The following is a 14,620-nucleotide window of genomic DNA, read 5'->3' on the forward strand; positions in this document are numbered from 1 at the left end:
GTTAATTCAGCAATTGCGAACTTACTGACAAAATAATTTTCCAATGAAGGACTAAAATCTTTTTTAAAACTTAAATTTTTTTATGTAGTTTTCAAGTTAAAAGTTTTCTAAAACTATTTATATATATATAAAAGAAAAAAATTATTACAATTCTTATTTTATTTGCTCCGCTCATCCGAGTAGAGTTTTCTGTATCTAGATAGTTTATTGCATAAAGATTATTTATCTGTATCAGTTTATATATATATATATATATATATATATATATATATATATATATATATATATATATATATATATATATATATATATATATTAGTGTTGGGACGATTAATCAGAATCGGAATCAGAAAAATCGGAGCTTTTTAGGGTATCAGAATTAGTATCGGTTTTGGGAAAATTTTAGCCTATTTTCCGATACCAAAATTGATTCCTTTAATTATCTATTTTATTTGATTTTGTTTTTATAAAAACATCTTCCACTGTTTGTAGTAATAATAAAATAATGAATATTTATTGATTTAAACTTCCAGTAAGACTAAAATATCTAGATCACCTCGTTACAAGTGTGTTTTTCTTATGTTTGAGAAAATACATGCGCATTTAAGATGTTTTTACAGTAATCAGGACAAAATAACAATTTTATAGTTAAATATTTAGAGATTTATAAAGAATCGGAATCGGTAATTGTATCAGAATCGAGAATTTAGTACAGGATCGCTAATTGTATCGGAATTGGGAAAACTCTCGGAATCATCCCATCACTAATATATATATATATATCAGGTAAATTAAATATTGAGAAAAAATGTAACTATAGAATACCTAATGAATGTCCATTGGAGGGCAATTGCTTAATTTCTAAAATTGTATACAAATATGAAGTTAAAGTGAACAATAGTAAAAAAGATATACCTAGGAGGAACCGAATGTAATTTTTAGGACAGATACCGAAACCATATTGCACCATTTAACATTAGACCAGAAAAGGAACCCAATCGAAATGAGGATAAGGATAAAAATAATGATAAGACAAAAATAAATATTAAAAATAAGAAAAGAAACACGATTGCATTAAGTGATTGGGTTAGGGAACTACATAAGAATAAAAAAAGTAGCGGATAAAGTTAGACAATATAAACCGAGTAAATCAGTAATAGTGAATTCTAAAGAGGAAATTAAAAACACAACTTTGTATAACATTAAACTTTTGTTTAGAATAGAAATAAATTCCTATCATCACGCCTTTTAATATAAAAAGTAAAAATGAAGTATCTATCGAAATAAAAGGCGAGAAATTGGGCCACTTTATTTAAACAAATTTAGCCAACGGCATAACCTGACACCAGCAATTTGCAAATCATGAGAAACAGCCCAACCGCGCTTTTTAGTCACTTTATTTGACCAAAATTATACGGCATAATCGCGTTGATACATCGATTCTAATCATCTTACCCGTTAAGCGACGTTGAACCTGGTCAGTCATCAGGCAGTTGACCATTTTGGAATACTAGATATTAAATATGAAGATTAGTCCTATTCATTAGTTGATCTTTGACAGTGCATAGCATATGCACGATGAAGCTACGGAAGCAACTTGGTGGATACATGTTCTCAATAGACATAAAACTATAGTCAAGCACATCATAGCAACAAATTCGGATAGAACATACATTTGTTGTTGTTATTATTATTTTTTTTTACATAGGCATCACCACATTATCAAGGCCAAGAGGCCACTCAAGGATAAGGGTTAAAGAGTGTACAGTAGAAATTGGACAATATAGTAATCATTAGTAATGAAAATTTGGTAAATTTGATAACTTATATGGAACGGCTCATCAAGAACTTATTTACGTTAGACTTGAAGACAACCATATTGTAGTCAGCCGGAAAGCAGGAAAACGGAAGACAATTCCACAGGCGTGCAGTTCTAATGAAAAAGCTTTGTTCATGGAATCTACGTTTAGGTTTAGGCACAGATAAAGAGTGGGGGGGGGATTAGTGATAGTAGTAGTAGTAGTAGTAGTAGTAGTAGTAGTAGTAGTATTGTGGTGATGATAAACAGGATGACGACGGTGTTTTTTAGAAAAGAGTAAGGAAAAAGAAATTCAGGAATATGTTGAAAATGAAATGTTAGTGTTGTAAAAGAATATTAAATTTAGCACAAAGATTTTAGGATGATGCAATAAATAAATTAGTAGGTCATTAACTCACAAAAAAAAAATCCTAATTATAATCTAAATTAGGGAAATAGGATTAAATTTAAATTTAATAACTGATATTGGGAATAAACTAACACTTGAGAAATTTCCATCACACACAAAAAAAACAATAAAATGAATTTAAAAAATTCAAACATTAAGTAATTGCAAAATATTGAAACAAACATCTAGTTTAGGATTGCAATTAAAAGAAAAAAAAATTGATGCTATGAAGATTATAGCAAGGGAAAGAGGAGAAATAGAATCAAATAGAAACCACATTAAGTCTAAGCAAATTTTCTGTTTGGTTGCAAAGAGAAGGTGTAAAATTGGAAAAGAAAGCAAAGAGAATATCTTCTCGGACTTGATGTGGTTTCCTGGTAGTATTTAAAAGGTATATTGTCACTGAGACGCAAAGGAGTTACTGTGATTAGGGACCAGATTTATAGGAAGAATCCTAAGTAGGAAGCTATTAAGCAAGATTTTTGTTCACATTACATTTAAATTTCTGCATATTAGCACATTGGGGGTGGGGGGTAAAGGAGAGGAGGGGAAATTCCAATGGCAATCGGTACAAGGAAAAAAAAATGCTATTCAAGTAGAAAGTTTTTCAGAATCTGAGGACTTTTACAACGGAGAGGTGGGATTTTGCTGCTAATTTTCGGGTAGCCTTTTAATTGTGCAGGTTTATTTAATTTTTTTTTCTAATTAACCTAGGAGTTTTCCCTATATCTTGTTAGTTGTATATAGAAATATTTATCCGAATATGTTTTTCTTTTACAGATCTTCAGGTGTCGGACACAGCCACATATACATGCAGAGCTGTGAGTGACACAGGAAAGACTACGTGGAGCGCCACCTTAACAGTTGTCCGTAAGTAGATCGATATTTTCATTCTTTTCTTTCTCTTTCGATATGCTAAAATTTTTGTTTTATTTTTTTTAATTTAATCATATTCAACCATCAATGTGACATAAAGCACTCACAGGGATGGCTACTACGCAGTGAGACATGATGGAGTATGTAAGTACCTCCACTAGACCATCTGTAAAAAATTAAACATCCAAATCCTGGGAACATCAACCTGAAAGAACTTTCGGTTTTGCTTCTGCCTGATGGCACCCAACCCCTGTTTTTTTTGTTTTTTTTTTAAATTGACGCTATAAATTAAAATATCATATTTAACCGTATTTTATGACCAGACAACGCTAGGCGCCCCCCCTACTAATCTATAAATATAAAAGCGAAAATGTATGTATATGTGTTCGCTTTTTCTGTATGTCTACAAAAGGCTTTTTTCAGAGAAGCGGTCGGTCGCTTCACAACTTTTTAAAACTTTTTATATCACATATAAATCGTAATATCTCACAGTTAACAACGAAGCTCGCCTGTCTATTTAATTTGCTCGATTTCGGGAAGATAAATATTCAACATTTGTCGCTCACCGCATGTGGGTGAGTCTTTTTCCTATAACATCTTGGGAAAATAAACATAAAAAAAAAGCGTTCCGCAGTAAATGAAATAGTATCCCGCAGTCAAACTTGACCTCATTAACTCATTAAAACGGGCTTCTGCCAAATCCAAGTAATTAAATAAATTCAAACGTGTTTCAGTTAACATCTCGCGATGGGGCAATGGTTAACGTCGCACGTCTTTTTTTTTCACACTTTAATTTACAACTTTGCCTCAAGGGTTTGGGTTCGAATCTCATACTTACTTTTTTTTAACCCACCCCCACCCCCGGAGTTTCCACACACACCTACAAACACCCGGGCATCGCCGGGTGCCCCTCGCTAGTTTTAAATAAAAGCAAAAATGAAATGGACGTATTTTCTAACAAGATGTTGATTTAATGCAATTCTGAAATTTTGAGGTATGAATGTTTGTATTGTTTTGATTGTTTGGTATTTTTTAAAATTGACCCTTTTTTTTTTTTGTATTGTTTTGGTTACTAATTTTACAACAACAACAAAAAAACCTTCTTCCCTTAGAGTGGCCTCCCTTGCATTGTGTTTTTTTTTTTTTTTTTTTAAATGAAAATACGCATGGGATGTCTGTTTGCTGTTTCATAAAACATTTTTTTCATTAATGTTGACAAATAGCATAGATATTCCGTGAAATCGAAAGCCCTAAAAAAAAATATCTTACTGACCCCTGAAGATTGAACTTTCTTTATGAAGTACGGACACACCTTCAAACCCACTGTCTGAATTCTTACAATACAAAGCTAACCCCTTTTCCTTAGTTGAAAAAAAAAAAACATGGATGTTACACCTGACAAATGGCGTAGGATTCAACGGCCAAAATGTTGTGCTAATGCCACCCAAGATGAGGATAACTGTCCAAATAATAAAAATAAATACAAGATGTTGATTTGTCGAAGAATAATTTGACCACATTCTTTCAATTCACTTCTTTTTTTTTTTTTCAGCTTCTGGAACGCTTGGAGTCCAATATCATCGTGCGCCAAAATCATCCATGTTTCCCGGTGCACCGTCTCGCCCTGAAATCAGCACAGTTACGGACACAACAGTTCACTTGACTTGGAATCCAAGTTCACATAAAGGTGGATCTCCCATATACTCCTACACAATAGAATATTTTAGCCCTCAAACAGGAAAGGTAATTTCTCCGCCTTGAATTTGCGTTTTGCATATTTTGACCTTTTAGTTATTACATTGAATATTCGTGCTGTTTACAAAATGGCTTTGCTATCGTTGTAATGAATACATGCTATTATTGTTATTTATAAAATGCGTTTTCTATCATTGCAATCAGGACTTGGATATGACCTTAAACTATATCCGATGGTGAGGCCCCAGCTTGCGGGCTTTGGGGAGTGTGGAGCGACCCTTTAATTGCCATCGCTCCCAGGTCCACTCTGACCCAGACTGGTAGTACCTGTTAGGGTCCCAACTATGGGTTAAATAGAAACCGACTTAAAAAAAAAAAAAACAAATATACTCTATTAAGAAATTGTTCTTCAAAATCACTGGATTCGGCATTAAATAACCTAAAAAGGGTTGATATGCCGTAAAACAAAAACAACCAAACCAATGAATGTCCACTGTAAGATAATGCATATGAGCCCATGGGAAAATATCAGCAGGTTGTTCGTTGAACAAAAAAAAAAAAAAAGAAGCAAAATTGCAAGCGCAAGAAAAAAAAAATTAGGAGTAGTAGGCAGGCTCGAATCTATAACACGCAGGAGGAAAAGGAGGTGTAAAAAAAGCAAACAGTCTTATCGATGCGCCCACTGCAATTGTGACATCACGAGCGGTCAAAATAACGTGTTTTATGCGACATCGTTGACACAAGGTTTGAATGGCTCGCAAAAATGTTGTCGACAACAAAAACTGACCCCTCCTTGTAAAAAACGGTTCAGTTGACAATGAAGGAATTAATGTTTTTTTGACCAATTTTTCGATATTTGTTGTCCGAGAGACTAAGCTTTAAAACAATACCAATTTTGTCACGGTCCGCCTCATATGTCAAAAGATCTTGGCAGATAAACAAACACACACACGCACACACATATGTTGCCTTTTATATCATAGATTTTGAGTGTTGGAAGTTGTTTCGTGTCTGTTCTACCATTAAGATAAAATCGTCATGGACTAAGTTCTGTAAACTGTTGTAATTCCTAACATCATTAGTTATCGCACTCACTACTAGGGGGGAGGATATATAACAGCTGTGTTAAGTGTGTGATGCTGTATGAAAGTTAGTGCTGGCCTCTCACTTAGCCCTCTCTTGCCCATCTTTAGCATAATGATAGAGCTATGATACCATGTTAGGTCAGATCAGACCTGGCATGTCATATTGGTAGGGCTGAATATACCAAAACTTGATAAGCTCTTGACGATCTGTTGATTTGATCATGTTGAAAGCAGCGACTACTTTATCGTTCCACCCTATATATAGTGAGTTAGCCTTCTGCTTAGAGTTCACAAAATCATGCTCAGGGGTGTTTGGTTTGTATGAAGTCTTTGTTGGTCGCAGTTATTCATTAACCTTCAAGGTTACTGGTTTTACTCCTGACACTGAGAGCAGCAATGCTCAGTGGTTGCATGCGAATTCGGGGAAGGTTTGGTCCTCAAACACATAAAGGAATAACGCAGAAGCAATGTTGCTACCTTCACTCCATTGATTTGCAGTTCCACATGCAGAGACGACCAGAGGGTGGCAGATCCTGATAGCGACTCCTCCTGGATTTCCACCAGATCCCTGTCAGCCAGGTACTTTTGACTCTGCCACGTTTCTATACTCTCTACCACGGTGATGAAGGTTTGGACTTTAGGATGTGGGAGGGGGGATTTTCATGATGATGATGATGATTTTTGCAGTCTTACAATAATTTTTTCTATTGTCTTTAATTGCAATATATATTTTTTATAACGAATTTATTTCTTATCTTCTTTCTTTTTTTTTTTTCTAAGGGCTGGGTGACTGCAGCTGACGACATATCACTCGAAAGTTACACAGTGCGCAATTTAAAACCCAATAAAAATTATGTGTTCCTGGTTCGAGCTGGAAACTCCCATGGTATCAGCGCCCCTAGTCCCCTGTCAAGAATGATAGAGACTCAAGGTAAAAAAAAAAAAGAAACATTTCCCATTTTTCTGTTTCTATAAACAGTTGAAATCTGAGAAGTGCTTTAAAAATTGATCCGATCTTCTAATTTTTGCCCTTTTTTATTTTTCACATTTTTATTTTTGAGTTATCTGTCTATATTTATATTGTTCAGACCACTGTTCTCCCCTTCGATATTATTCTCACAACGTTTTGGCCGATGTAATCTCCGACCTTCTTCAGGTGTATCTTGTTGAACTTTGGAATCTGTACGGAATTTCAAATGGAAGGAACCCTTTATTTAATCCAAAGTGTATTTTGGTTTGAGTTTTACGTTTGACACAACAAACAATTTTTTTTATTACTTTTTTTAAATTGAATATTCAGCGACCGGGCGATTCCATCTTTTAAATAAGGGGTGATAGATAACATATATACATGTAATTATTTTACAGTTGAAATTGTTTATGGATTCTACAAAACTTTATGAATATGCGCCTAAAATGTGGGTTGGATACACTCAAGATTTTTGAAGCCATTTAAAACATGTGAATTACTTTAGTCTGTCATGCTTACATTACAAATAGCATTTTCGTTGGTCTGCCATGCGTAAGTTTGAAACAGCAATTTTAAAGTTTGAAATAGCATTACTTTTGGTCTGTCACGTCTCATTTATAAATAATATTTTCATTTCGTCTGGCATAATTAAGTTAAATATTACACTTCCTTTGGTCTGTCATACATTTTTTTTTTTTTTTTTACAAGGGAGTCACCACTTATCAAGGCCCAAAAGCCATTCGAGGATAAGGGTTAATCAATGTAATATGGTAGTTTAGTAAATTGTTAATAGTGTAGATTGGGTAGAATTTGAATTGTTTAAGGGGATGGCGCAACAAGAACTTGTTTACATTGGACTTGAAGGCGACCATATTGTAAACGGCTTGGAAGCATGTTCTACAGTTGGACAGTTTTAGGAAAGAAGCTTTGTTCATGGAATCTGCGTTTAGATTTAGGCACAGATAGAGAGTGGGAGAAATCGTTTATAGTGGTTGTAGCTAGTTGAGTGTTTTTCTTAAGCTTGAAACATATCCATTCTTTTTTATTCTATTATTTATTAGGGGGTCACTACCTATCAATCGTAAGAGCCACTTGAAGATAAGTATGAGTCGAATGATGATGAATATCATGAGAGGATTGTTGCTACTACTACTACTATTACTGCTAGTAATAATAGCAATAAACTCTGGAGTCATTAATGTTCGTTTCACGTGTCGGGTGCAATAAAAAGATCCATATGTCTGCCACACTTAAATTGAAATAGCATTTTTAGATACCCCCCCTCACTTACTCACCCACCCACCCATGCGTATATATCACAGATTTTGTCAATCAGTTGTTATTAGGGCTATGACAAGAGAATATTCTTTTCATTGTTTGGACTCTCGAGTATATATCCGACACAGTTAGACACTGTTAACCACTCTATCTAAAACATATAAAATATTAACTGATATATACTCGAGAGTCAAAATAATGAAGAAAATATTTTCTTGTCATAGCTCTAATTATTATGCTTGAATTTGAGATAGCATTTTCGTCGGTCTGTCATCTTTCAGATTGAAATAGCATTTGAGTTGATCTGTCAAGCTTAAGTTTGAAATAGCATTTTTTTTGTTTATCTGTCATGCTCAAGTTTCAAACAGTATTTTCGTTGGTCTGTCATGCTTAAGTTTGAAGCAGTATTTTCGTTGGTCTGTCATGCTTAAGTTTCAAATAGCATTTTCGTTGGTCTGTCATGCTTAAGTTTGAAGCAGTATTTTCGTTGGTCTGTCATGCTTAAGTTTCAAATAGCATTTTCGTTGGTCTGTCATGCTTAAGTTTGAAGCAGTATTTTCGTTGGTCTGTCATGCTTAAGTTTCAAATAGCATTTTCGTTGGTCTGTCATGCTTAAGTTTGAAGCAGTATTTTCGTTGGTCTGTCATGCTTAAGTTTCAAATAGCATTTTCGTTGGTCTGTCATGCTTAAGTTTGAAGCAGTATTTTCGTTGGTCTGTCATGCTTAAGTTTCAAATAGCATTTTCGTTGGTCTGTTACACTTAGATTTTGAACAGTAACATCATATGCTCAGATTGATTGGACTACTTTTCTTTCTTTTTTTAATTTTCTTCCTTTAGAGATTGTAACGCTGGGTATGGGGCAGCCAAACCAGCTGCCAACATTGCCCTGCTTTTTATTGAAACCAACCGAGAGCTCTTTTTAGTATCCTGGTTGTTCCCTGAAGTGTAATTGTCTGGATCTCTTTTGCACTTGGTTATGAGCCCATTCGTGTTTCTTATACAATTTTGTTTGTTGTTATTAACGAGTATTTAATAATTATAAGGTCATTTCAGTTCCAACAATTTTTCTTGGTGCTTTGTTTTTTCATAATCGGACAGTTTTTTTTTCATCAGTGAGTATGCGTAAGAATGAATCCTCATTGATATTTGTGTTGTATTAATAAAAAAAAAAAAAAAGACAATGCAAAACAAATTAAAGAATCTTTTTTTTTTTGTCTTTGAATTGAAGGTCGAAGAGGAAGTATCCTTTTTAACCAAGAAGAGATCGAGCAACGATTACGTGGAATTGTGGTTAATCTTGTCCAAGGTGAGGCCTCTGGGCCATCAGCAATCAAAGTACACTGGCGGGTAAGATATACTGTTTGTCTATATCTTGTATAGATTCTTTTAATAGAGAAACAAATAAAAACAAACATAAATGCAAACTCTTGAAAAGTTTGAAAGAAAAATGGGTGCTTGTCCAGAATTCCACCTATATTAATATATATATATATATATATATATATATATATATATATATATATATATATATATATATATACGCGGCAAAAAGAAAGTCCGCACTTGTAATTTTTTCAAAAACTGCAAACTTAAGCTAAATTTAATGTAACTGTTTAAATAACCTATACCTCATTTGATTCGCCTTTTATGCTTCTATAATTTTACCTGTTCATATTTGACTTTTAATTGAAATATTCTAGAATATTTCAAGCAATGAAGTTTGACGAGATTAATACAAGAGTGCTCAATACCTAAGTAGAGCAGGGTATACTCTTTATTTGTTTTTACATAAGCAGTAATATGTTGCTACACATTCATAAGCATGTTTCGGTAGCTAGTTACCAGTAACTAGAGACCTCTCCAGGCGATACAGCTTATACGAAAAATGTAAAAACAAATAAAGTATATATATATATATATATATATATATATATATATATATATATATACGTGTATATATATATATATTTGTATATATATATACGTGTATATATATATACGTGTATATATATATACATATATATATATATTTATTTGTATATACATATATATATAATATGTGTATGCATATATATATATATATATATATATATATATATATATATATATAGATGGAAATGTATAAAAAAAGAATATGAAAAGTATAAAAGCTTATATCTTTTCTTTATTCGTTTTCAATTGGTGACGTGCAGGAATACAAAATAATATTATTTATTTGTATATACATATATATAATATGTGCATGCATATATATATATATATATATATATATATATATATATATATATATAGTCATCCACATACAGTACTCTTTCGCTGTATCACAGCTCATCGGTGCGGCTAGACAGTCAACTACCTGAAGCCAGGATCGAAACCCGACCGCCCATATGACAATCAAGGCTTTGAACCATTACGCCAATCAGCAGCTGCTGTGCGGGCAGTGAATTAACGATGTTTTGACATCGTCCGAATACCTAAGCTCGTTTTGTTTACACAGAGAGCATTGCTTAATACGCCAATGGTATATCGTGTATCACTTCCCAATATGCTCAACTCAAGATAAGGAGCATTATATATATATATATAACTACTTCATTTAACCACATAAATTAATATACGAAAGTATAGATTTATGCGTAAACTTTAATTATTTACTTCAACAGTGCTTAATACGTAGGTACAGCTAGGTAGTATATATGTATAACTTACTATATATATATATATATATATATATATATATATATATATATATATATATAGTCAAAGTTGTGTTTTCTGTGATATGCAATGCGTATGCGCAAGTCGTCGAACGCCTTGTAAATGTTCGAAGCATTGACAAGTTATACGTCTTGTTCAGAGTGCCTTTCGTGCCGACACCCGCTTTCCGTCCTCGTTTTTTTTTTCTTTTCATTTTCGTTCCTCCGATCCCGATCCACTTATTTCTGTGACGTCACGCTAGCACCACAGCTTGGTCATTTGAATACGCGCCAGCGGCTTTGTCACAGTATGACATCCTCATCTTTGTTCTCTGTTCTAATCCAAATTATAATTCTACTTGCAGGTAATGAAAGGTCACAATGCAATTGACGGTTTCAAAATTAAATACAGAAGAACAAAGCATAACAGTGAAATACATACAATTACAGTGGAGGATCCAACTGCTACTTCCTATCTCATAGAAAACCTTTATAGCCACACCTGGTACGAAATATGTATTCGTGCTTACGGGGGAAAAGTGTTTTCTCAGTGTAGCAATCCCATCAAAGTTCACACAAATGAAGGAGGTAAGACTTAGGAGGTTTTCTTTAAACTTGCTAAATAAAACAAGTCACTTGTCTTGGGACGATTAATTGGAAGCAGAAAGCGTAAAAATCAGAATTTGGGGATTATCAAAATTGGAAAAAAAATTTGTGCCTATTTTCCGATGCCAAAATCGATTCTTTTTTTTATTAGCTTCTTTGTTTGGTTTTGTTTAAAATAAAATATTCTACTACTGGTAGTAATGATAAAATAACGAATATTTATTGATTTTAAAACTAGCAGTGAAACTAAAATCGATAGCTCATTCCCCACAAGTGTATTTTGTACGTTTGAGAAAGTATATGCACATTTAACCTGCGCTTTTACGATAATTTGGGAAAAAAAATAACAACTTTATAATTAAATATTTAGGGATTTATAAAGAATTTGAATTGGAATCGGTAATTGTATCAGAATCGGTAAAAATATTGGAATCGTCCCATCATTACAAGTCACAAGAGTTATAATATTTATGTTTCTAAATTTTTTAGATTTGTATTATCTGAATTATTCGGATTATTGTTCTAAGATTGAATTGCTATTCCAACTTGTTTATGTTTTTCCCCCTTTTTTCGAAATGGAGGGGATATTTTATGATGTGAATGATAGATTATTTATAGATGGGTATTTTATTTTGGCATTACATAACTCACAAAAGAGATCATAGAACCTTTTTTATAAATGTTGGGTCTAATCGTTCCAAACTCTTCACCATCGACACAGTCTTATTCCATACCCAAAACATGAATTGTATTTGCACTAGACGACGTGTAACTTGCTATTTTTAATGCGTTTTAGTTGTTTTTCTTTTTATGAAAGGGTGGGTGGTATTTTGTGTGTCGAATGACACAGTCTTTATAGATGGGTATTCTATCGTTTTGGAATTACACATCTGAAACAAAATGGTTATTTTGCTGTAAAACTAACAAATCTAATGAATTGAGTGTTGTTCACATCAAATCTGTCCACTGTCTTCATAAAATGGTTGGGCCTAATTATTCCAAATAAAGAGGGGAAGGAACTGTTGATAATTGTTAATTAAATCAGCGTCAGCTCTTGTACACTTCGGAACAAGTTCATTAAAAATCAATGAATTTTATTAGATTTCCTTTTCTCTTGTTGTTCTTTGTTTCTTCCCTGGCCTTCAACTTGTTTTTGTTGTTGTTGTTGTTGTTGTTTTTCTGCTCTATTTTCTACAATTGTTTTAATTTTTTCTTTTATTTTAGAATTTCAAAAAGTTACCTCCATCTTTTTTCTTCTTTTTTTTTTTTGTATTTCATTTGTTTTTTGTTTTCATCGTCGTCAAATTTTTTTTTTCACTTTTTTCTCAGAACAGAGTTAATTATTTGCCTTTACCTGTATATTTTAGCACGCTTTCATTTGTTTTCGGAATTGTATTTGAATAGTCAATTGTTTTTGTTTTTTTGTTTGTGTGTGTGTGTTTTTTTTTTTGTTTGTTTGTTTTTTGTTTCTTTTTTTCATTAATGTAAAACATTTGTTTAAATTGCCCGGATGTAGAATGGCTTCTTTGTTATGTCCAGACAAATTTCAATGGACTTTGTCAGAGTTTGTCAAAGTTAATTAAGAAAATGCAAAACCTGTTGAAAGTGCAATAAGTCACTGGTTAATGATCTTTTCTTTAACGTCACTTCATTTGAAAGTTCTTATAGCGTAAAGTAAAAACAAAGCTGAAACTTTACAATGTCATTAATAGTGTTCGTATTAAATTACGGGACAATCTGCTGCTGACGTTGCCGAGAAAGTGGTTGGATAATTCTATCACACCAGATTCCCCTCACTCCCCATCTGTACCTAAATCTGAACGCAAATTTCGTGAACAAAGCTTCTACCTTGACAAAGCTCAAAACCATCTTCGAAACGTCCAAGGATGGAATACTGTTGCCACATCTGGGCAGGAGCTGCTAGAAAGGACTTGTCCTGCCTTGATAGAGTTCAAAATAGACTTCGTAACCTCGTAGGAGATGTCCTTTTCTCCTCCTTGCAACCTCTATCTCACAGAAGAGATGTTGCGAGTTTGTCTCTGATGTATCGTTATTTTCATGGAAAGTGTTCGACTGAGCTTCAATCTATGGTCCCCCCTCGCCAAACTTTCACAAGAAACACTCGTCTAGCTGTAAACACTATCAATAATTCCCACCACTCTTTATCTGTGCCTAAACCTAAACGTAGATTCCATGAACAAAGCTTCTTTCTTAGAACTGCACGCCTGTGGAATTGTCTTCCGTTTTCCTGCTTTCCGGCTGACTACAATATGGTTGTGTTCAAGTCTAAAGTAAATAAGTTCTTGATGAGCCGTTCCATATAAGTTATCAAATTTACCAAATTTTCATTACTACTGATTACTATATTGTCCAATTTCTACTGTACACTCTTTAACCCTTATCCTTGAGTGGCCTCTTGGCCTTGATAATGTGGTGATGCCTATGTAAAAAAAAAATAAAAAAGAAACCTAGTAGGTGATGCCCTTTTCTCTTCCCTGCAACCGTTTTCACACAGAAGCTCAACGACGGATCACTCTAACATATAAAGAGACGTTGCGGGCTTGTCTCTGCTTTATCGTTGTTCTCATGGCAAGTGCTCGCCTGAGCTTCAATCTATGGTTCCCTCCTTTGACAAAACTTTACAAAAAAACACTCGTCTAGTTACAACCACTATCAACAATTTTCCCCACTCTTTATTTGTGCTTAAATCTAAACGCAAATTTAATTAACAAAGCTTTTTTTTCCTCGAAGTGTCTGCCTGTAGAACACTGTTCTGCTGGCCTGCTTTCTAGCTGATTACAGCATGGTCGTTTCTAAGTCCAATGTAAACAGGTTCTTGTTGAACCATCCCCTTAAATATTCAAATTATACCCAATTTACATCACGAACGATCACTACGTCATTGTCTCAGTATTTCTGGAATCGTCTTCTCCAGCAGCATAAAAATGGGGGTGGGGGGCACCAACATTTTTTTTTAACAAGCTTATCGAAGTCCATTTAGTTGTTGAATCTTTGTGTGATAGTGTTTCCATCTTGCTTAAAAAAAAATTTAAAAAAAAAAAACTTTAAGAAAGCCTCTCGGTGTCCAAATTATTCATTGGGAATTTTTTTTTTTTTAAATCTAAAAGATATCGTTGGTATTTGTAACCATTGTTTTAAAATCTAAAATGTTTCTCTTATAGACTTTGTCTATATCGGTCCTGGAT

General features: G+C 33.5%; 1 protein-coding gene across 27 annotated transcripts in view; it reads left to right on the plus strand.

Annotated features, from left to right (window-relative positions):
• Positions 1-14,620, plus strand: part of LOC145248863 (roundabout homolog 2-like) — an 837,477-nt gene that overhangs the window by 600,550 nt on the left and 222,307 nt on the right. For all 27 annotated transcript variants that reach the window (XM_080110589.1, XM_080110593.1, XM_080110605.1 and 24 more), the window contains 5 exons: positions 2,988-3,077; positions 4,636-4,826; positions 6,644-6,794; positions 9,341-9,459; positions 11,174-11,396. In XM_080110589.1, coding sequence (XP_079966715.1) covers positions 2,988-3,077; positions 4,636-4,826; positions 6,644-6,794; positions 9,341-9,459; positions 11,174-11,396 — 774 coding nt within the window. The remainder of the gene's footprint in view (positions 1-2,987; positions 3,078-4,635; positions 4,827-6,643; positions 6,795-9,340; positions 9,460-11,173; positions 11,397-14,620) is intronic.

Source organism: Euprymna scolopes, chromosome 27, assembly GCF_053919585.1.
Source record: "Euprymna scolopes isolate OS-2025 chromosome 27, ASM5391958v1, whole genome shotgun sequence".
Lineage (NCBI taxonomy): Eukaryota > Metazoa > Mollusca > Cephalopoda > Sepiida > Sepiolidae > Euprymna > Euprymna scolopes.